Source organism: Eubalaena glacialis, chromosome 17 (assembly GCF_028564815.1).
Source record: "Eubalaena glacialis isolate mEubGla1 chromosome 17, mEubGla1.1.hap2.+ XY, whole genome shotgun sequence".
Lineage (NCBI taxonomy): Eukaryota > Metazoa > Chordata > Mammalia > Artiodactyla > Balaenidae > Eubalaena > Eubalaena glacialis.
The window spans coordinates 72,961,889-72,985,706 of NC_083732.1; the positions used below are offsets into that span (position 1 = coordinate 72,961,889).

The following is a 23,818-nucleotide window of genomic DNA, read 5'->3' on the forward strand; positions in this document are numbered from 1 at the left end:
CACAACCTGCCGAGACTGAACCAGGAAGAAATAGAAAATATGAACAGACCAATCACAAGCACTGAAATTGAAACTGTGATTAAAAATCTTCCAACACACAAAAGCCCAGGACCAGATGGCTTCACAGGGGAATTCTGTCAAACATTTAGAGAAGAGCTAACACCTATCCTTCTCAAACTCTTCCAAAATATAGCAGAGGGAGGAACACTCCTGAACTCATTCTACGAGGCCACCATCACCCTGATACCAAAACCAAACAAAGATGTCACAAAGAAAGAAAACTACAGGCCAATATCACTGATGAACATAGATGCAAAAATCCTCAACAAAATACTAGCAAACAGAATCCAACAGCACATTAAAAGGATCATACACCATGATCAAGTGGGGTTTATCCCAGGAACGCAAGGATTCTTCAATATACACAAATCAATCAATGTGATACACCATATTAACAAACTGAAGGAGAAAAACCATATGATCATCTCAACAGATGCAGAGAAAGCTTTCGACAAAATTCAACACACCCATTTATGATAAAAACCCTCCAGAAAGTAGGCATAGAGGGAACTTTCCTCAACATAATAAAGGCCATATATGACAAACCCACAGCCAACATTGTCCTCAGCGGTGAAAAACTGAAACCGTTTCCACTAAGATCAGGAACAAGACAAGGTTGCCCACTCTCACCACTATTATTCAACATAGTTTTGGAAGTTTTAGCCACAGCACTCAGAGAAGAAAAAGAAATAAAAGGAATTCAAATTGGAAAAGAAGAAGTAAAGCTGTCACTGTTTGCAGATGACATACTATACATAGAGAATCCTAAAGATGCTACCAGAAAACTACTAGAGCTAATCAATGAATTTGGTAAAGTAGCAGGATACAAAATTAATGCACAGAAATCTCTTGCATTCCTATACACTAATGATGAAAAATCTGAAAGAGAAATTAAGGAAACACTCCCATCTACCACTGCAACAAAAAGAATAAAATGCCTAGGAATAAACCTACCTAAAGAGACAAAAGACCTGTATGCAGAAAATTATAGGACACTAATGAAAGAAATTAAAGATGATACAAACAGATGGAGAGATATACCATGTTCTTGGATTGGAAGAATCAACATTGTGAAAATGACTATACTACCCAAAGCAATCTACAGATTCAATGCAATCCCTATCAAACTACCACTGGCATTTTTCACAGAACTAGAACAAAAAATTTCACAATTTGTATGGAAACACAAAAGACCCTGAATAGCCACAGCAATCCTGAGAAAGAAAAACGGAGCTGGAGGAATCAGGCTCCCTGACTTCAGACTATACTACAAAGCTACAGTAATCAAGACAATATGGTACTGGCACAAAAACAGAAATACAGATCAATGGAACAGGACAGAAAGCCCAGAGATAAACCCACGCACATATGGTCACCTTATCTTTGATAAAGGAGGCAAGAATATACAGTGGAGAAAAGACAGCCTCTTCAATAAGCGGTGCTGGGAAAACTGGACAGCTACATGTAAAAGAATGAAATTAGAACACTCCTTAACACCATACACAAAAATAAACTCAAAATGGATTAAAGACCTAAATGTAAGGCCAGACACTATCAGACTCTTAGAGGAAAACATAGGCAGAACACTCTATGACATAAATCACAGCAAGATCCTTTTTGACCCACCTCCTAGAGAAATGGAAATAAAAACAAAAATAAACAAATGGGACCTAATGAAACTTAAAAGCTTTTGCACAGCAAAGGAAACCATAAACAAGACCAAAAGACAACCCTCAGAATGGGAGAAAATATTTGCAAACGAATCAACGAACAAAGGATTAATCTCCAAAATTTACAAGCAGCTCATGCAGCTCAATATCAAAAAAACAAACAACCCAATCCAAAAATGGGCAGAAGACCTAAACAGACATTTCTCCAAAGAAGATATACAGATTGCCAACAGACAGATGGAAGAATGCTCAACATCATTAATCATTAGAGAAATGCAAATCAAAACTACAATAAGGTATCATCTCACACCGGTCAGAATAGCCATCATCAAAAAATCTACAAACAATAAATGCTGGAGAGGGTGTGGAGAAAAGGGAACCCTCTTGCACTGTGGGTGGGAATGTAAATTGATACAGCCACTATGGAGAACAGTATGGAGGTTCCTTAAAAAACTAAAAACAGGACTACCATACGACCCAGCAATCCCACTACTGGGCATATACCCTGAGAAAACCATAATTCAAAAAGAGTCATGTACCAAAATGTTCATTGCAGCTCTATTTACAATAGCCAGGACATGGAAGCAACCTAAGTGTCCATCAACAGATGAATGGATAAAGAAGATGTGGCACATATATATAATGGAATATTACTCAGCCATAAAAAGAAACGAAATTGAGTTATTTGTATTGAGATGGATGGACCTAGACTCTGTCATACAGAGTGAAGTAAGTCAGAAAGAGAAAAACAAATACCGTATGCTAACACATATATATGGAAGGTAAAAAAAAAAAAAAAAGGTCATGAAGAACCTAGGGGCAAGACGGGAATAAAGACACAGACCTACTAGAGAATGGACTTGAGGATACAGGGAGGGGGAAGGGTAAGCTGGGACAAAGTGAGAGAGTGGCATGGACATATATATACTACCAAATGTAAAACAGATAGCTAGTGGGAAGCAGCCGCATAGCACAGGGAGATCAGCTCTGTGCTTTGTGACCACCTAGAGGGGTGGGATAGGGAGGGTGGGAGGGAGGGAGATGCAAGAGGGAAGAGATATGGGGACATATGTATATGTATAGCTGATTCACTTTGTTATAAAGCAGAAACTAACACACCATTGTAAAGCAATTATACTCCAATAAAGATGTTAAAAATATATATATATATCGCTTCCCCCTTTGTCAATGTTTTATACATTTAAGTTTCTTTCCTAATTTTAATGGCTGCCAATTTTAACCTTTTATCTTGAGTGATGATACAAGTTGTATTTTTGAGCAAACATAGTTTTGCTTTTAAATCTTACATACTAAAAGGACGCATTCAAAGGATTCTATCTAGACCATGGGAAAAATCTCAAAAACATATACTAAGTGTGTAGCCTAGAATTTTTAGAAGCTTAAAATTAGAAAAATAAAATGTTTACTCTGAGCTTAGCACCATGTGTGTTTAATTCACTCTTAGCTTACCTGGTTCGTATAAAAGAGGCACAGGCTTTCATCTGAGTTTCTAGCAACACTGCTGCTCTCTCTTCTGCCATACAGTTTTGAATATTTTTAAAAGCTTTCTCATTCTTCTGGTTATTACCACTGCTCGTTTCCACAGATAACGCAGAGCTCTCGGGCAACATTTCGGGGAAACACAAAAGAGAGTCTTTTCCTGAGTGGGGACAGGAGGATTTGATAGCCTTGTCACTCGAGGTGAAACTGTTCTGTTTCTGAGATGACGCAAGCAACGGTGCAAGCGCTGGCTCCAGATTCAGGTAAGCCTCTCCCAATCTGTTCCAGTTCCAAGGATTAAAGGGATGCAAAGAAATCAGTTTCTGTAGGCAGAAAATTGTTTTCTCCAAGTTCTGCAAACTTGAACAAATAGCAAACTGGAGGTAGAGCACAGTGGTTAAATGGTCTGTGTTAGTTGCCTTATTTTCCTAAGGAGAAAAAAAAAAGATTAGGAAGTTTAAACTACAGAATGTTGCCCATATAAAAATGAAGATGCCTAAAAATCCAATTTGTACATGTTATAAATTACAAGTAGCCACACAAGTAGGGTGAACTAAATATTTTTCAATAGATCTCAGTTCGAAACCATAAACCTAGAAAAATATAAACTAACCTAACAAAATAATCACCAGTCATTCCCAAACACCCTCATGTCACAACAGTCACATAATCCAGGTGATAGTGGCCTGGCAAAGTTCAGCACCAAAAACCTCTGTGTCAGTTTATTTTCCATTTGTATTATAATCTTTATTGTCTTCAGTCAGATATCTGAAAGACCCAAGCCAACTTTTTTATACCCTGGGCTAATGGCTCCATTTTAATATTCCAGGCTTTCTAAAAATCCAAATCGTAATTTCCTTGAGGATTCAAATGGACTCTATTTCCAAATTTTACTTGGCCTAGACATCCTAAACAGGATGGCCCTGCAGCTCTCAGTGTTTCGTGATGCATCATAACTGAATCCAAATGCCCTCTCTGGTAACTATTAGCAGGGCCAATTATTTCTGGCTGGAGGGGATTGCTTGGTTTCCTTCTGATCAGAATATCCTTTTCAAGTCTCCTTAATCAGAGCCACCACCTCTTGCCTAACTTGCCAAATGGCAAAAGCCCTGTGGGTTAGGGAAACAAGCCTCCTTTTTCTAAGTTAAAGTCTGTAGAGATTCAGTTCATTTTAAGTCTAAGGAAAACCTGGCCTACTAGTATTCAGATCAAGCTCCTGCATAGAACTGAGCAAGAAATATGAGTAAAACTACCCAGCATGCAGCTGGAAGAAACTGGCTGACCAGTGACTGAAAGCTTGAGGAGGATTCTAAATATTCATATATTGAGTGAAAAGACAGGAAATAAAGCCCCATGTCACCTATTCAGTCATACTATACCTTCCCGATGACAGATCTGATCTGGTTTTATTATTACTATTGTTCAGTATTCTGTCCTTCCCCAGAGACCATTAAGTTCCAGAAGAGTTTTTGTTCAGTGCTGAATTCCTAGTAGAGAGCACAGCACCTCAGACATAGCAGATGTGTAATAACTGTTGAGTAATACATCTTCATGTTTTTTATTTATAATAGTGAAAGCAACACGTATAGACTACCTACAGCAAACGCTACCTTTCCTCTACAGTCTATAGTGCTCTATACTGTTTACAAACATTTTCAGATTGTGGAAGCAAGTATGTGGTGGGGTAGGGTGGAGCACGCAGACCATGGTTTTGGTGCGCTGGTTTTGATGGCCTAACTAGTAAAGAACTCTCTGGAAACTAAATTCCATTTAAACGAGTTTGTGTTCCAGAATATTGCAACTCCTTCTATAATGCAATGATGATGACGATAGTTAACATTTACAGAGTGCTTACCATATGCCAGACACTATTCTAAGTGCTTTACTCATTTAATCCTCATGATAATCCTTTAAAATAGACTCTATCACTATCCCCATTTTATAGTTGAGGCAACTGAGTCATAAGAGAGAAGTCAGATAAGCTGCCTGATGTCACACAGCTAGTAAGTAAAAGAGCTACAATTGGTCCCACTAGAAGTCACAGAAAAAAGGTACTTCAGAAGAGCTGATGCGTGTTAGCTGGCTTAGGATTCTCCCACTAGACACCAGGTCAGCAATGTATGGGCAGGGTATGGACATGGTTTTCTGTCTCCTTGGCACTGAACCCAGAACTGCGCACATGGTAAGACTGAAATAAATGTTTGTGAAGTGATAAATGGAAAAAAAAAGTCAGTAACTGTCAAAAAGCAGTTTCCTTACCACAGTTTATCACATGAGCCTATCAGCCGCTATAAGATGTTTAAGCTACTTGCTTAAGAAACAAGTTCCAGGGCTCCCCTGGTGGCGCAGTGGTTAAGAACCCACCTGCCAATGCAGGGGACATGGGTTCGAGCCCTGGTCCGGGAAGATCCCACATGTGGAGCAACTAAGCCCGTGCACCACAACTACTGAAGCCCACGCGCCTACAGCCTGTGCTCTGCAACAAGAGAAGCCACTGCAATAAGAAGCCCGTGCACTGCAACAAAGAGTAGCCCCTGCTCGCCGCAGCTAGAGAAAGCCTGCGCGCAGCAACGAAGAACAAAATTTTGGCTGCGTTGGCAGGCAAAATAAAATAAAATTAAAATTAAATAAAGTAAAATATAAAATAAAATAAAATAAAATAAATTAAATTAAATAAATTAAAATAAAATAAAGAAATAAGTTCCATTACAGATTTTATCCAAAAATTATTAAGAAGAGAGGTGAATAAACTTCAGTAGAAGTTGTGAGCACAAAATGTTCACATCCTGCTGGGCACTCCAAGACTCACGGTCTGTTCTGTTCAGTGCTGGATAACGACCTGTCCCACCACAGAGCATGAGGGGACAGAAACCACTGGGACAAAACCCAGAAATGGGCCAGAGCGAGTCACAGAAGAAGAGGGCCTACAAGTAGGGAAGAAATTTTTAAAAGAAAACAAAACACAGGGCATCAGGAAATGAGAAAACCATGCAAATGGGCAGGGTCCACTGAGATCGTGTGAAGAGACCCAAAGAAAGGGGTGAGACCTATTAGCAGCCTACGCTGCCACTTCTTCCCCAACACTCCTGCCCACCAGGGTGCCCAGCAGCCCAGGGACTAGTTCTCAAAGTCCTGACAGAGGAGCTGAGGGTCTTCTGACTGGTCCTTCCTCCTGCCTGGTAACCACCCCAAGCTCTGGATGGCATCTGCCAGCAACAAATCCTTCTCTGAGCCACAAGAGCAGAGACTCACTAAGCTAGAAGGAACCCGAGAGCCAGTCCAGCCCCTGACACGAATCTACCTGTCACTGCCTTCGGTGGTCTAGGCGGGGAAGACAAAGCACAACAGTGATATGCAGGAGATGTGAGGAAGAGAGAGGCGATGGGAGAGCAGAACAGTGAGGAAGGACGGGTGACTGATGTCCAGAAAAAGCAACTGAAAGAACCGAAGTTGCTGTTAATTTTCAGACCAGGGAGACTGACCACTATTAAACCCCGCCAAGTTCACTGTGTTCATGCCATGTGCTTCCTTAACAGGGTAATCTTATCTTCCAGCTTAAGAATTAACCCCCAATTAGTAGAGGGGGGAAAAAAGAATGAATAAAACACAGCTGTTTTCCATGTTCCAAAGACAATTACCACCAAGCGTTCCTCTCACTGCAAGAGGCTGAGGTCCTATGCAATGAACCCCGGCAAGCAAATTGTGGGATTTCTCTTAGTTAATGAGACGGAGGAGGACAACTCAATTGCATGCATACTTCAGGCTGACCTCTGGTCAACGAGATCCACAGGACTCAAGATCAGAGCCTCAGTGCCTCATTAAGTCCCTCTGAGGAAGAAAACTGGTCATCTATAAACTAGGACTGGTCGATTTAGACTTGCCCCCATATAAAATTTACACTAAAAACCGTAGGTGCTTTAATCTGAAAACAAAAACAAGCAGAGTCTAGAATTGCAAAAAAAACTGCTTTTATTAAATTCCTTAAAAAAATTCTGCAGACTCCATTTAAGAATAAAAAGGATTAAGCTTGGCCTAGTATGATATTTAGTTATTTTTTGGTAAACTTTTTTCCTGTTTATAAAAGTAATATATGTTCATTGTAGAAATTTTGGAAAATAAAAATCTAAACAACAACAAAACACCTAAAGAAGAAAACAGATCACTGATAATCCTTCCACTCTGAGTATTTACTCCTAACAAGAGTAAAAACCTTTGCAAGTGAGACTTCCACGGTGGTCCAGTGTTAAAAAGTCTGCCTTCCAGTGCAGGGAATGTGGGTTCGACCCCTGGTCGGGGAACCAGGATCCCACATGCTGTGGGGCAACTAAGCCCGCACACCGCAACTAGTGAGCCCACGCTCCTCAACTACAGCCCATATGCTCTGAAGCCTGTGTGATACAACTAGAAAGAGAAAAAACCTGCACACCACAAAGAGAAGCCCGCACGCCTCAATGAAAGATCCTGCATGCCGCAACTAAGACCCGACACAGCCAAAAATAAAAAAAACAAAACAAAAAAAACCTTTGCAAGTGAGATTTTCAGGCAATGAAAAATTTTGAGCATAACACAGGAAAAAATATTACAAGCAAATGATTATGTCTAGACCTCCAAACTGTTCATCATAATAAAGTTCTTCCACCACTGACAATTTTCTTCTGCTTATCCAAACCCACAGATTTAGCTGCAAGAAGTTGTTTTTTGTTTTGTTTTGTTTTTTACAAAATAAACGATTCAGCCATCCTAGGGAAGCAAATGGAAATAAGCACAGAAACCACTCACCAAGTTTGTAGCAATCTCCAGGGCTTCCTCGTGCCTTCCCAGGTGAACAAGACACCGAGCCTGGCCTTCCTGGACATCCCTTTTCATGGCAAAATTCGTAGACGGCAGTTTTTCTGAGATACTGGAATACTCTTGCAGTGCTTTCTGGCAAATATTTGTTAAATAAAGGAAAATGAAGGGAAGGGATGAAAAGAAACGCAGAAAACACAATAGAAAAAAGAATTCAGTCATGGGGGTGATGTGTTTCCTAGGCGGAAGGTAATGTTATAACTGACCCTACAATGAACTAAAGGAAGACTTGAGCATTTTAGTCAGTACTCTTTTTCTGAAAGGTAGAGAAGAAATGGCTGGAGACTATAAATAAAGCATTCTGGAGCCCAAAAGACCAGAATTTGAACCCTGGGTTTGCCACTAACTTGCTGTATAATCTTTTCACATCAGCAAAATAACAACCGGACTCTTGTGAAGATGACATGAAGTCTCTAAATAAAGCAAGCTGACATCTAGTTGTTAGTTCTTTCCTTTTCTTACACATTTTAGGGTGCTTTGTTCCTGTGGCCCCATGAGGTATCTGTGCTAGAGGCTCCCATATAATTAGGAGATATAGAACCTGGGGAAACAGACCTACAAGGATCCCAACAAGCTCTCTATACTGGAGTTACAGGAAACAAAACAAATTATACAGAGCTAGAAACTTGGGATTCTAAGATTACAAACACATATCACAAAAGACTAAATTCATCTTCACAAACAACACACTCATAACTTAGTATACTGTTATTTAAATATACTGTAACGGACAGAACAAAAGCCCATTTCAAGTGGTGCAATCTTCTATATGTTAAATTCTACCTGATACTCTTGCCGTCTGTAGGCCAGATCCCCTTTGAATTTCTGGATAGTCATCACTTCAACATCATCACTGCTCCCCGTTTCTTCAAAAAACCACTAGAAATTGTGAAAACAGCATATTATAGAGAATGAAACTACACTTTTCCACTCCCTACTCAGAAGCAATTTCCCATATATAATTGATTAAACCTCAAAAAAGACATAATTCTTCAGGATAAGACTCAGGAAAACATCTGACAAAGAAGAATGACAATTTTAACGGTGGCCCAGTTTTTATGAAAATTATTACAAGTAATAAATATACCAATAATACGATACCTCTTTACTAAAACACAAAAGTATATGGTTTTATCTATAGCATTTTCAATTTGGGGTTGTGATGCTTGGGAACCTACATTTAACTAGCACAGTTCACGATGGTTCTTTAGACTGAGATGTTTTCCTGCAGAGAAATTTTTAGGGTGGATGGAATAGCGACTGACAACTCTTTATGGAGAGGACGTAGAAAAGAAGAATTGTCATTATAGTGCTATTATGAAAGTGTAAAAGCTAAAAGTAGAATCGAAGCAAAGAGGAAATAGAAATGAAGGCTGAAAGGAGGCTTCCGTGCAATCAAATGCCAAAGTGCTGTAGGAGAAACGTCTCAGGAAATGCCCATCTGGAATATTTTATTCACTTTTCTACTGATTTAAACCCTATGGATAGAAAGATCTTTTTTGATTATTGCATAAAGAACGTTAAGATGAGAAAACAGGAATGACAAAAAGCACTCTGTGTGCCAGTTCTTCAGCTCCAAAGAAGTATCTCATCCTCCCCCCACAGCTTTTTTTTTTTTTTTTTTGGCTGCATTGGGTCTTTGTTGCTGTGCATGGGCTTTCTCTAGTTGCGGCGAGCAGGGGCTACTCTTCGTTGCAGAGCACAGGCTCTAGGCGCGCGGGCTTCAGTAGTTGTGGCACACGGGCTTAGTTGCTCTGCAGCATGTGGGATCTTCCCAGATGAGGGACTGAACCCGTGTCCCCTGAATTGGCAGGCGGATTCTCAACCACTGTGCCCCCAGAAAAGTCCCCCACCCTCCCTTTTACTCAGAGTAAAACACACTGAGGCTGAATAAAGTCAGTTACACACTATTATTAATTCAAACGTAACGGCATTTGTGATGGTTCCACCATTACATCAAAATTTCTTGGTTCTATTTCTAAAAGAGTTGCTTGGGTATCACTGCCCCCCTGTTAATTAGTAATATCGTTAATTAGTAATATCGTTTCCCTCCTTAGCCTGATCCATCACTGTGGAGAAAGCTAGCAACCACTGTTTTTCTGTTCTCCCTGAAGTACTGTGTAACTCAACAACAGCCTATATACTGAACCCATAACTTTCCTTTGCACTTTATTGCTCTCCAGTCACATACTGTATTAGATTATCAGCCAATCCCAACTTCCTGAACAATAACTGAATAACTGCAAACCTCCATCCAATGTTCATCATCCTACTGGGAAATAATCAAGCAAAACTGGCTTTCAAACGCAAGAGAGCAGATGGGGATGGCTTTAAATACTCCATTCTGATAAGAGTAGGAGGGAAAAGCTGTGAACAAGGGTGAGACTAAGAAGGGAAGTGCTGGTAAGGCAAACACCTGGTCCCACACCAAATAGGCAGGGAACACAGATCTTCTAACCCAAACTCCTGGTTTTACACTTGGGGAAACCAAGAGGACTTGAATGAGGCCTGAATTTATGAGCAGTTACCATTTACCAAATAAATTCTAAAGACAAGTGATTTTTGGATTTTACTTTATAAGTATACAGCATACCACACCTTGGCAAAGTATTATCTCATTCCACTCTCACAATAAGCCTGTGAGCCAGCAAACATTATTTTTTCTCAAATGACAAAGAACTGACACTTTGAAAGGCAACCAGTAAAGCCAATGCTGGAATGCAAGGGTCCTATCTCACACCCATGGCTTTTTAATGCGGTACCACATGACTTTGAAAGCCCATTCCCCGCTTTTAGTCTACATGATCAAGTACTAAAGGTCACTCTGAAAGACTGCATGTGGCAAGGAGAAAATGTAAGTGAAATAAAACAAAAATACAATTCAGTAATTTCTGAGTGCCTGACATCTACAGATGTACAAGGGATTTAAGGAAAAATGAGACAATACGTGTAAAGGAACCCTGCCCAGTGCCTGGAACACTATCTGATAAAAAGGAATTATTATTGGTGAGATGAGATTTACACACATGAAAGAATACCAGGTTAATACTCTACTTATTCAAAATATTCACGGAGTTCCCACTATGAACAAAAACTGCTAGGCACTGCGGAGGACATAAAGTTAAGCACGCACGCTCCTGTGATCATTAAACATTCTGGGTCTAAGAGTTTTATGAGATACTGACAATTGCTTTAATAGGTTAAAGAGGGAAAAGGAGTCAAAACAAAAAATATGTAGTTGGAAGGGGGAATCAGAAAAGACTTCTTGGAGGAGGCGGCATTTAAGGTGCGCCTTGAGAAATGTCTATAATTGAACGATTGTGACCATCTGAACGAGGTTAACATGGGCAGGGGGAACTCAGTGAACAAGGGCAGGCCCGTGGGTGGGACGTCACGGTTCAGGGAGCAGACAACACTGAGGTCTGAAAAGTGGGCAGTGGCTGGATTTCTGGGGACCCTGACTGCCCGGCAGCAGAAGCAGTGAAGGTCCACGGGAGCTACTACAGATTTTAGAACAGGGGCGTAAGGCTAGCGAGCCTCGGGGAGACCGGCCGGCCGAACGCCAGGTGCGAGTTGATGGCCGACGGCGCGGGGATTCCCTCGGGGGCAGAGGGGGCCGGGCCCAGCCGGCTGGGGCTCGTGTTGGGGAAGGGATGGCAGAGAGTCCGCGTGGACGTAGGGAGGCCGGACTCGTGCCGGGAGGGTTTGGGTTCGGGGGTAGGCCACGCGGCCCTGGGGCGTCTGAAGCGCTGTCGGGCCGGGACCCGGGAGCGCGAGGCCCGGGGGCTGGGATGAGGCCGAGAGGCCCCGCTCTCTCACCTGCGGCTCGCAGAGCTTGGCGCGGTAGGACGCGAGCGGTCCAGGCCGCCTCTCCCGCCTCTCCTCGAACACCGAGTCCTCGAACTCGCCGCCAAGCAACCAGGAGCCGGTTTCCATTGCGCGCCCAGGGCAGGCGCATCGAGAGGAGCCGGTGCCTAGAGCGGCGCCCACGTGCGGGCCAACGCGGAAGGGGCGGGGCCGTCGAGGCCCAGCGAGCGGCATGCTGGGACTTGTAGTCTTTGGGCGGGAGCCAGACCGGGACTTGGCCCAGGGCAAGTTGGGAGTCGTTGAGCTGAGATTTTATCTGGTTCACGACGCGAGGACAGAACTTGACTTCTCTTTTTCTGGAGATGGACAGAGCGATCCTTACGTGCACGCATCAAAAAGCACTAGCCTCAGGGTAGCTGTTCAAAACTGGTAGGTACCAGTTTTTCACTATTGACCATACTCCTAGCACTGTGTTAAGAACTTTTTTTTCCTTCCATTTTACTGTATCCTTTCCTAACAACCTCTGAACGGCACGATGATTCTCATTAAAAACTGGGGCTTAGAGAGGTTACGTATCTTGCTCAGGATCAATTATTACGTGGCAAAGAGCTGGGAAAAAAAGAATTGAGTCAATAACACCCCCGTTTCTCCATAGAAGAGACACACCAATAATAAAGACCAGGGTACAGTAATTCACGCACTTGTAAAACAGAGAACATGGAGATTTACTCTGGGGACTCCATCAGGGAACATTAATTCTGCCTAGAAAAACACTAAATCCCAGAATTCTAACACCAACATTTACTAGAGTTCTTATACCTTCAAGATGTTCCTTGAGACAAGAAGGTAGAGATTGTTGACAAAATACCGGCCAGTATTCCACAGCACAGTATTACTGTGCCATATTACACAGCAGGTAATAGACATGGAGGTTTTCTCTGGTTTTCCTCCTATTTCTCCTCACTCTCACCAGCTCCTCTTCCACCAATTGTCTTCCAGGATTCTTTCCTCAACCCAAATTTCTACTCCACACATTCACCCTAGGGGAACCTAATTCATTCCCCGATTTTTCAGAATCCGTCTCTCTGCTGATGACTCCCCAAATCTAGAATCAGCTCATATATCTGGTGGAAAGCTCCACCAGAACAGCCTCCAGACATTAACTACTGATGGATCCATCCGTAGAAAGGCCATTAAGAAAAAGTTCTTAGGAAAAATTTAGAACTTATAAAAAAGTGAAGGAAAAAAGGTATCCATAATATTGTCACCGAGAAGCAATGAAGTCTAAAGAAGGTAAACCTATTTGCCCTAATTCTAATATGCCCTTGTCCTAACAAAAGGCAATACAGCATAGTGTCAAAGGGCCTCAAGCACCAGATTTGTCTGGATTCATGGTCCTGGTTCAGTTATTCGTCAACTGTGTGACCTGATCCGTGAAGTGGGCATTGATTAAAATAATGCATGTAAGGTGCCTGTCAGATAGCGAGTGAGTAATACATGTTCATTCAAAATTCCTGTTCCAAGTGCAAAGAGCAAAGCAAAGGCAGGCAGGGAGATTTTATTCAGCTTTCTCTTTTTGAAGGCTCCTTGGTTTTGGAACTTCCACCCTCTCCTGTTCTGAGGTGCCCCCAGGTCTGACCTCCTCCTGGCCCAACAACTAACAGGTAGATATTTTGCTGAAATGGTCAGGAAGTCATGGAAGGGCAGTTTACAGGTAAAAGAGAGTTCTTTGCCCTTTGAACTCAGGCTTCCTGAGCTAAGGGGTTTCCAGCTTTTTTACCACTAAGAACCCTTTTAGTTATTTTCCCCCAGAGTAGTGGAGGATTTGTGTATGCAATAAAACTGCATTTATTAACCAATGCTTGCTTCATTTTCCTTTAAAAGAATAATTGAATCCAAATCCTGTATAACAGCCAATCCAAGCTTCTGCCCAGCCTGAGCCTATCAGCATTGCCTCGCTGTGTGTTAGGATTCTGTGAAAGCAAAGAAGTAACTGCCAAAGGACCCTGGGAAGCCTGAGGAAAGGTTAAACGTGATTGATGTCAGGTCTTTGGCAATAATGAAAACAGCTCAAAGACCCCTATCACTATTGAGGACCCGGGGTCTGGGTCCCCAGGTTGTAAACCACCACCTCAATTGATAGGCCCTGGAATACTTTTTTAAAAGAGGAGAGTAAACTGATAAAAGAGAAGACCACTCTGTAACTGTTAAATACATCTCACATACCTAGGAAATGCCAGGTGTTAGGGAGTCAACGGGAGTTCTGTAAGCATCTAAAATGGTATGGATGGTGATAAAAGTGATAAAAGTTGATTTCTATAGATTTGTATCTATAAAAATCTGAATTTAGATAGAGGGGTGTGATTGAGTTCCCCCAGGCAAGGTAGCTATCACCTCCTCGAGGCAGCCCGCCTTCCTCTTTCCTGTAATTTCCCCATGCTTCTATCCACTGTGGCATTAATCACACCGTGGACTGTTGGAGATTGGAGACTGTGTCTTTTTCACTCTTGTAAACTCAGCCCCCAGACAGGGCTTGGCCCAGAGCAGCTCAATCAATGCCTGTTGCATGGATAGAAATGGCAGAAGGAGCAGACAGGAGCACTTCTCAGTTGTAAGTCACATGTTCATGTCCTCTCTATGAGTGGGGGAGGGGAGAACATTTATTGAGCATCTATGATGAACTAGGTTGTGCTATGGGCAACCTATTCGCTTTATTTTAATTAATCCTCACAATCTCTCTCTCTCTCTGAATTAGACGTTATTATTTCCATTCAAAGAGCTGAAGGCTCTGGTGCTTTGCTGGTTGCTCAGAAGAGGCTGTGGGGCTGGGAGGCGACAGGGAAGCCAAATAGACATAGATGCGTAGTCTACAGGATTTACAACCACTGGGATCTTTGCCTTGGCCTTGGCTGGGAGGCCCTGAGCACATCACTCTTAGGGGTGCTTCCAGGGATAGGACTGTTCTCACTATACTTAGCAATTGCAGTCCTCCACGCCCCTCCCAGTATCGGGCCGCTCTCAATTTCCACCTCTGCCTCTCAAAGGCACTCCCCTGCAGAACACCAAAATATCATCTTTGACCATAGACTTTAATCAAAGGTGGGAAGACTGGTTGTCTTCAGAGCATTTCTGGAATTGCCCAGAAATACAGACCTTCTGTGAGGCAAGAGGGAGCCAGAGGAAGTTCTTATCCAGCCCTCAAAGATGGGTATCTGAGGTTAGCACTTTCCTGCCTGGCCCAAAGGAGATGTTGGAGGTGCTTTGAAAAAGCCTGACACCTTTCTAACTACGCACCCCTTAGCTAGGCAATCAAAGCCATCTACAACCTGTTGGCAACCTAACCAATACTGTTTCATTATTATTATTTTAGTGTTTTAGTTTTTACAACTTTATTGAGGCATAATTGAGGAACAATAAACTTCACACATTGAAAGCGAGGAGTTTATGTAAGTATACACCTGTGAAACCTTCCCCAAAGTCAAGGCGATGAACATGTGCATCACCCCTGAAAATTTATCCCCGCCCGCCTCTTCCCCATCCCCTTAACTGAATCCTTGCTCTACACCCAGGCTGGTCCTACCCAGATTCCGCCTCCCAGATTCTTCTCCCTGAGTTTTTCCCTCATCCTGCAACCTTCCCTGCTTACCAGGTTCCGGCTCACCATTTCCTTTGTCAGGAAAGCTCCTCCCAGTGCCCTCCATCTGGCTGACTCTCTGGAAGCCTTTCCTGATCCCCTAGTCTGGGCTACATGGCCCCTATCTGGGTTCACATAGCGCCACGTGCTTTCCTCTAACAGGGCGCTTCTCATCCCGGATAGCTCTTGTCCAAGCTCGCTTTTTGGCCCTTGCTCACTTGTCCATCACTTGCAGGAGACTGTGAGCTCGTTCTACGAAGGGACTGGGTCATTCTCTCTCTGTGTAGCACCGAGCAGTGTCTGGCACCCAGTAGGCCCTCACTCCATTTGTTGAATGGATTAATCATTAGCTGTTTGCACAGAATTCTCTCCCCTGTACACTGTCCCCTCCTCCTCTAGGGAAACACTTGGTCCATAGTATTCACTTCTGCATTCTGTGTGCCACCCAATATACTGTTGAGGGCCTGCTCTGTGCCAGGGGCTGAGGATACCACCCATGGTCCCTGCTTTCAAAGAGCCTAAATTAAAGTGGGGAAGACAGGTGATAAACATGTAAGCAAGCAAATTATTTAATTACAGGTGTCAAAGTGCTAGGATAGAGAATAACAGGGCTTAGCAGGTGTAAAACATCCTCCATGATGAAATCACATCTCTTCCTATCCTTTTCTTACCCAAGCAGTTTACCTCTGACCTCCCTTTCTCAGCTTCCATGGATATTTGTAAATATTGCTTTTCCTCCTTTTCCATCTCTTTTTCTTTTGAGCAAAGCATACCCTTCCATTACTGTCATGAGTTCCAGCCCACTAATTCTCGAGTATTTATTAATTTATATTACCATATTAAGCTTGCTCATTTATTTCCCATATTCTGTAAATTTTTATAGTAGGTACATTCATTGATTCAACTAAAATTTATTGAGTACCTGCTATAAGCAAGGACTGTTTTAAGAGTGGAGGATACAGTGGTAAATAAGACAGGTGAGATCCTTGCTCTCATGGAACTTCAGTTGTAGTGGGCAGACAAATAATAAACAAGGAAGTAAACAAACAAGGTAGTTTTAGACCATGTTAAGTGCTACAAAGAAAATTTGAGGGACGATGTATAAGGGACTCCTTCATGTAGGGTGGCCAGGGAAGGTGCCTCTGAAAAGCTGAGCCTGGAGTGAAGAGAAGGAGCTGGCCAAGAGGACATCTGGGGCAAGAGTATCTGAAAAACTGCAAGGCAAGAACGAGGAGTGGGAAGCGAGCCACGGTGCTGAGGCCAGGCGAGCGTGCAGGAGAGCTTGCTCTGTGGCCTGAGATAGGAGAGCAGGTAGCCAGGCAGGGAGCAAATCGTGTGCACAACACATGTTTATTGAATGAACGAATGATCTAATGATCCCAAACTTCAAGTATTGCATCTTACTAGCTTCTTGGCTTTATTTTTTTTTCCAGTTTTTAAATTTTTAAATTTATTTCAAAGTTAAACCCAAGACACATTGACTTCATAGGAAATCCACTGAGAAATGTTTTTCTAGGCTGAACACCTCTTTCCCTTTAGTCTCCCCCAACAGAGCATGTACGTGTTACTTTCATTTTATAATCAGTGCTGTCCTACCACTATACCAAGATCATCTAAACTCTGTGTGTAGTATTCTGAATGTTCTTAGTTATACCATAATTTCAGTAACTGCAAAAGATTTTCTGGGATAACCTGTCACTTGAATTCTTTGGCTACTTTTGAAGATGAAGTCCAAAGAACTGTTAAATGATTCTCCTTTTTGGGGGTGGGTGGTATTTTATAGGCATTAGCAACTAGCACGTGGGGCTGTGCTGATCCCATCTGGCATCACTGGGAGGCAACCTATAAAACCAAAGAATCATTTGATGCAGCAGCCAACTAAGTGACTCAAAACTGAAGGTTAAATTTAAAGAGAACACTAATTTAGAGAAAAAAAGGTAATCCTAGAGGAACTCATTCTAAGCAATCAATCATGCCTGTGTGTGTGTGTGTGTGTGTGTGTGTGTGTGTGTGTGTGTGTGTGTAAGGCACAACCAGATCGATTCAGTGCAGCCTGGTAGGTCCCAGATGACACTCCTTTTTGGGAGACAGTGATCTGGGGGAGCAGAACCTGGCAAGTGGCCAGTACCAGTAAGCTTCTTGGCTGTATTTTATTGTATTTACTGTGTCTGGTGCCCATGATGTCGCATTATTTTGCCATCACTCCCTCAGTTGTCATATGATCTGACTCTGTAGCTGAATTTTGGCCTCTTTCCTCTTTCCCTCTACAAAACTCAATTTCATGCCCTTTTATTCAGGTCAGCAACTCTTTAGCCAAATGAAATTTTCTCAGGACTTGTGGAGTGTACTGTCTCTTGCTGAGATCATTTCATTCCAGTATCACAGGCTGTTGCCCCAAAGATAAACACTGCCTGCCAACACCGGCTATGTGCACAACCAGCCGGCATTGCTTTTTTCTCTCCTGGCTCCCAAACTCGCAATCTTCAGTGCAATTTGATGAACATTTACTGAGCAACAATTTTGTGAAGACAAGGCTAGGCACTAGAGGCAGTGGTTAAGGGTAAGAGCTCTGGAGACAGTTCGGGTTTGATGCCTCCAACACTTACTAGGTATGTGAATTTGAACCTTTGTGAGGCTTGCTTTCCTTATCTATACCGTGGGGGTAATAATAATATCTACCTCATGGATCATCCATGGGGATTGAAATGAATCATGTAACTCTCTCAATCCAGTGCTTGACACATAGTGTTCAATAAATGTTAGCTTAAAAAATTTTTTTTTTAAATGTGGTTTCTGCCTTCAAAGTGCTATAAGCTAGTGAAATAGATGTACATACAGAGTCAACCAGGACCTGTTGGGTAGATGTGGGGGGAGCAGTCAGTATTGACTAGAGCAGGAAGGGAATGAGGGAGGCCTCAAGAGGGCAGCAACTGTGGTGGTGACGTCAGAAGAACAAGCCAGACAGAAGGAATAGCATAAATGTATTATTTCAGTCAAAGCAGCTGTGTACCTGTGTAAAAAACAGTTAATGAACAAGGGCCTGAATATAATACAAGATTGAAAGTAATGAAACCCCTTAAGAGAAATATAAAGTGCAAAGGAAGTCTAGGAGAAAGAGAGCTTAATTCCACTAAGGTACTTTGTATTTCAAGATAGTCTTCAACAAATGGTGCTGGAATAACTGGACATCCACAGGCAAAAAAAAAAAAAAAGAATCTAGACACACACCTTACACCCTTCACAAAAAGTAACACAAAATGGATCATAGATCTAAATGTAAAATGCAAAACTATTAAACTCCTAGAAAATAACATGGGGAAAACCAAGATGACCTTCAGTATGGCAATGGCTTTTTAGATACAACACCAAAGGCATGATCCATGAAAGAAATAATTGATAAACTGGACTTCATTAAAATTAAAAACTTCTGCTCTGTGAAAGACAGTTTCAAAAGGATGAGAAGACAAGCCATAGCCTGGGTGAAAATATTTGCAAAAGGCAAATCTGATAAAGGACTGTTATCCAGGGACTTCCCCGGTGGCACAGTGGTTGAGAATCCACCTGCCAATGCAGGGGGGACACGGGTTCGATTCCTGGTCCGGGAAGATCCCCTATGCTGCGGAGCAACTAAGCCCGTGTGCCACAACTACTGAGCCTGTGCTCTAGAGCCTGCAAGCCACAACTACCGAGCCCACAAAACTAGAGCCCGTGCTCTGCAACAAGAGAAGCCACTGCAACAAGAAGCCTGCGCACCACACTGAAGAGTAGCCCCCACTCGCCGCAACTAGAGAAAGCCCGCGTGCAGCAAGGAAGACCCAATGCAGCCAAAAAATAAATAGAATTTTTTTTAAAAAAGGACTGTTATCCAACATATAGAAAGAACTCCTAAAACTCAGTAAGAAAACAAACAACCTGATTAAAAAAACAGGCCAAAGACCTTAACAGAAATCTCACCAAGGAAGATATACAGATGGCAAATAAGCACATGAAGAGACGCTCAACACCATATGTCATCAAGGAAATGTAAATTAAAACAACAGTGAGATACCGCTACATACCTATTAGAATGGCCCAAATCCAGGATGCTGACAACACCAAATGCTGGTGAGAATGCAGAGCTACAGGAACTCTCATTCATTGCTGGTGGGAATGCAGAATGGTATAACCACTTTGGAGGATAGTTTGGCAGTCTCTTACAAAACTAAACATACTTTTACCATATGTCATAAAGACATCACAAGAAGAGATACGTATAGACCAATATCCCTTATGAATATTAGTGTGAAAATCCTCAACAAAATACTAGCAAACGGAATACAACAGCATATCGAAAGTATGGCACACCATAACCAAGTGGGATTTATCCTAGGAATATGAGCGACTCAGCAAAAGACAATGAATCAATGTACTACATCATGTTAACAGAATGAAGGGGAAAAAAAGTAAGCTCATTTCAATCGATGCAGAAAAGGCATTTGACAAAAGCCAAAACTCTTTCATGATAAAACCTCTTAGAGGGCTTCCCTGGTGGCGCAGTGTTTAAGAATCCACCTGCCAATGCAGGGGACGTGGGTTCGAGCCCTGGTCCGGGAAGATGCCACATGCCACCGAGCAACTAAGCCTGTGCGCCACAACTACTGAGGCTGCGCTCTAGAGCCCGCGAGCCACAACTACTGAAGCCCGTGCATCTAGAGCCCGTGCTCTGCAACGAGAAGCCACTGCAATGAGAAGCCTGCGCACCACAATGAAGACTAGCCCCCGCTCACCGCAACTAGAGAAAGCCCGTGCACAGCAACCAAGACCCAATGCAGCCAAAAAATAAATAAATAAAATAAATAAGTAAAATAAATAATAAAAAAATTTTAAAAAAAAAGAATCTGCCTGCCAATGCAGGGGACATGGGTTCGAGCCCTGGTCTGGGAAGATCCTACATGCCGCAGAGCAACTAAGCCTGCCTGCCACAACTACTGAGCCTGCGCTCTAGAGCCCGTGAGCCATAACTACTGAGCCCAACTGCCACAACTACTGAAGCCCGCACACTTAGAGCCCAAGCTCCGCAACAAGGGAAGCCACCACAATGAGAAGCCCACGCACCGCAACGAAGAGTAGCCCCTGCTCGCTGCAACTAGAGAAAGCCCGCGTGCAGCAACGAAGACCCAACACAGCCAAAAAATAAATAAATTAAAAAAAAAAACCTCTTAGAAAACTAGGAGTAGAACTTCCTCAACATGATAAACAGCATTTAATAAAAACCCACAGAGAACATCATATTTGATGGTGAGACTGAAAGCTTTCTTTTATGATCAAGAACAAGACAAGGATGCCCTCTTTCACTATTGCTATTCAACGCAGTACTAGAATTTCTAGCCAGAACCATTAGACAAGAAAAAGAATAATAGGCATCCAAATTGGAAAGGAGTAAAACAACATCTATTTATGGATGACATGATCCTATATATAGAAAATTCTAAAGAATCCACAAGAAATCTACTAGGGCTAATAAACAAGTTCAGAGAAGTTGCAAGTTACAAGATCAACAAACAAAAATTTGTTGTGTTTCTATACACAAGCAATGAACAATCTGAAAAGGAAATTAAGAAAGCAATTCCAATTAACAATAACATCCTAAAAGGATAAAATACCTGTGAATAAATGTAACCAAGGAGGTGAAAGAAAGACTTGTACACTGAAAACTACAAAACATTGCTGAAAGAAATTAAATAAGACCTAAATAAATGGAAAGACATCTTGTGTTCATATATAGGAATACTTAATACTGTCAAGATGTTAGTACTACCCAAAGCGATCTAAAAATTCAACATAATTCCTTCCATAATTCATAATTCAAACTTCCAACAACTTTTTTTGCATAAATATAAAAACCAACCCTCAAATTCATATGGAATTGCTAGGGACCCCAAATAGACAAAACAGTCTTGAAAAACAAGAAAGTTGAAGGACTCGTACTCCTGATTTGAAAATGCACTACAAACCTACAATAGTCAAAACAGTGTGGTACTGGCATAAGGCTAGACATATAGACCAATGGAGTGGAACTGAGAGCCCAGAAATAAACCTTTACATATATGGCCAACTGGTTTTTGACAAGGGTGCCAGGTCCATTCAAAGGGGAAAAGATAGGTGCCTCAACAGATGGTGCTGGGATAACTGGATTGCCACATACTAAAGAATGAAGTTGGACCCCTACCTCACAGCATATACAAAAATTCATTCAAACTGGATTAACATAAATATTAGAGCTACAACCATAAAATCTTAGAAGAAAATATAGGGGTCAATCTTCATGACCTTGGCTTTGGCAATGGATTCTCAGATATGACATCAAAAGCATGAGCAACAACAAAGAAAAATAAACTGGACTTCACCAAAATTAAAACTGTGTGTGCATCAATTTTTGTGTGTGCACTATCAATAAAGTGAAAAAGACAACCCATAGAAGGGGATAAAGTACAGTCAATTCTCATTACTTACAGTAGTTATGTTCTATAAAGTCACCACGAATACTGAACAGATGCTCCTAGGGTTAAGATCCTGGGATCTGGACTTCCCTGGTAGCGCAGTGGTTAAGAATCCACCTGCCAATGCAGGGGATACGGGTTCGAGCCCTGGTCGGGGAAGATCCCACATGCCGCGGAGCAACTTAAGCCTGTGCGCCACAACTACTGAGCCTGCGCTCTAGAACCCATGAGCCACAACTACTGAGCCCGCATGCCACAGCTTCTGAAGCCCGTGTGCCTAGAGCCCGTGCTCCGCAACGAGAAGCCGCCACAATAAGAAGCCCGCGCACCACTACCAAGAGTAGCCCCCGCTCGCCGCAACTAGAGAAAGTCCACACGCAGCAACGAAGACCCAACGCAGCCATAAATTAATTAATTTTAAAAAAAGATCCTGGGATCTTCTGGTCATAAGTTTCATCAATCAGTCAATACATAACCTTGCTTTATGTGTTTTTGCTTAAAGACACCTTATTTAATATATATTGATATATACTGTTTACGCATTAACGTTGAATTCACGGCCAACAGCACTATTCCTCATGTCTGAATGAAGCTTATCTAACACACATTTTCTCCACAAGGCACCCCACAGCCTTCTTGCATTTAGGAATGCTAGACAACACTTTGGTACTACACTTGGGGGGTCATTTTAAACAGTGAAATCACCAACAAAAAACACAAAAATATTTTTAAAGTGGCACTAAACATTACAAAAAGGATGCTTCTTTGCAGTCTGAGAGCTGAAACGAGAGGCAAAACGTCACCTTTTTTGACTTCAGCTGGGAAGGTACACACTGGGCAACTCAAATATTTTTGCCACTATGCACAAGCACATGAACGAGCACTAAAGTGCCATGAATATTGATTCGGGGGTTACAGTTAAGTTTTAACAAGTAAAATCTGCATATATAGAATCTGTAAATGAGGATTGACTGTATTTACGAATCGTGTATCTGATAAGAGTGTAACATCCAGAATATATGAAAAACTCCTAAAACTCAACAACAAAAAGGCAACCCAATTAAAAACTTAGCAAAGGACTCGGATAGACATTTTTCCAAAGACGATATACAAATGGTAACCACATAAAAGATGCTCAACATCATTAGTCATTAGATTAGAGAAATGCAAATCAAAGCCACAGTGAGATATCACTTCACACCTACTAGGATGGTGATAACAATAATTTTAAAAACTGAAAATAAAAGGTGTTGGTGAGGATGCTGAGAAATTAGAACCCTTGTATATTGCTGGTGGAATGTAAAATGGCTACACACAACTGTGGAAAACAGTTTGATGGTTTCTCAAAAAGTTAAACACAGAATTGCCATAAGATTCAGCAATTCCACTCCTAGATACATACCCAAAAGAACTGAAAATAGGGACTCACATTATGAGTTGTATGCTGATGTTCATTGTAGCATTTTTCTAGCCAAAAGGTGACAACAACCCAAGTGTCCATCCATAAACAGATGAATACACACACACGTGGGCATACACACTGGAATATTATTCAGCCATAAAAAAGAATGAGGGCTTCCCTGGTGGCTCAGTGGTTAAGAATCCGCCTGCCAATGCAGGGGATACGGGTTCAAGCCCTGGTCCGGGAAGATCCCCCATGCCGTGGAGCAACTAAGCCCAAGCGCCACAACTACTGAGCCTGTGCTCTAGAGCCCGTGAGCCACGACTACTGAGCCCACGTGCCGCAACTACTGAAGCCCGAACACCTAGAGCCCATACTCTGCAACAAGAGAACCCACCACAATGAGAAGCCCACGCAC

The 23,818-nt window shown here is 42.1% G+C and overlaps 1 protein-coding gene across 4 annotated transcripts in view; it reads right to left on the reverse strand.

Annotated features, from left to right (window-relative positions):
- The window catches only part of C17H8orf76 (chromosome 17 C8orf76 homolog), a 42,881-nt gene extending 30,840 nt beyond the window's left edge, over positions 1-12,041 (reverse strand). For 3 of the 4 annotated variants that reach the window (XR_009697635.1, XM_061171567.1, XM_061171566.1), the window contains exons 1-4: positions 11,898-12,024; positions 8,862-8,957; positions 8,010-8,153; positions 3,201-3,658 (exon numbers count right to left, since the gene is read on the reverse strand). Coding sequence is in view for 3 of the 4 variants with exons in the window: in XM_061171567.1 (XP_061027550.1) it covers positions 3,201-3,658; positions 8,010-8,153; positions 8,862-8,957; positions 11,898-12,014 (815 nt within the window). In the remaining variant the exon portion in view is untranslated. Of the gene's footprint in view, positions 1-3,200; positions 3,659-8,009; positions 8,154-8,861; positions 8,958-11,897 lie in introns of all 4 variants that reach the window. The other variant, XM_061171565.1, reaches the window with a different exon arrangement.
- Between the last annotated feature and the right edge of the window lie 11,777 nt (positions 12,042-23,818).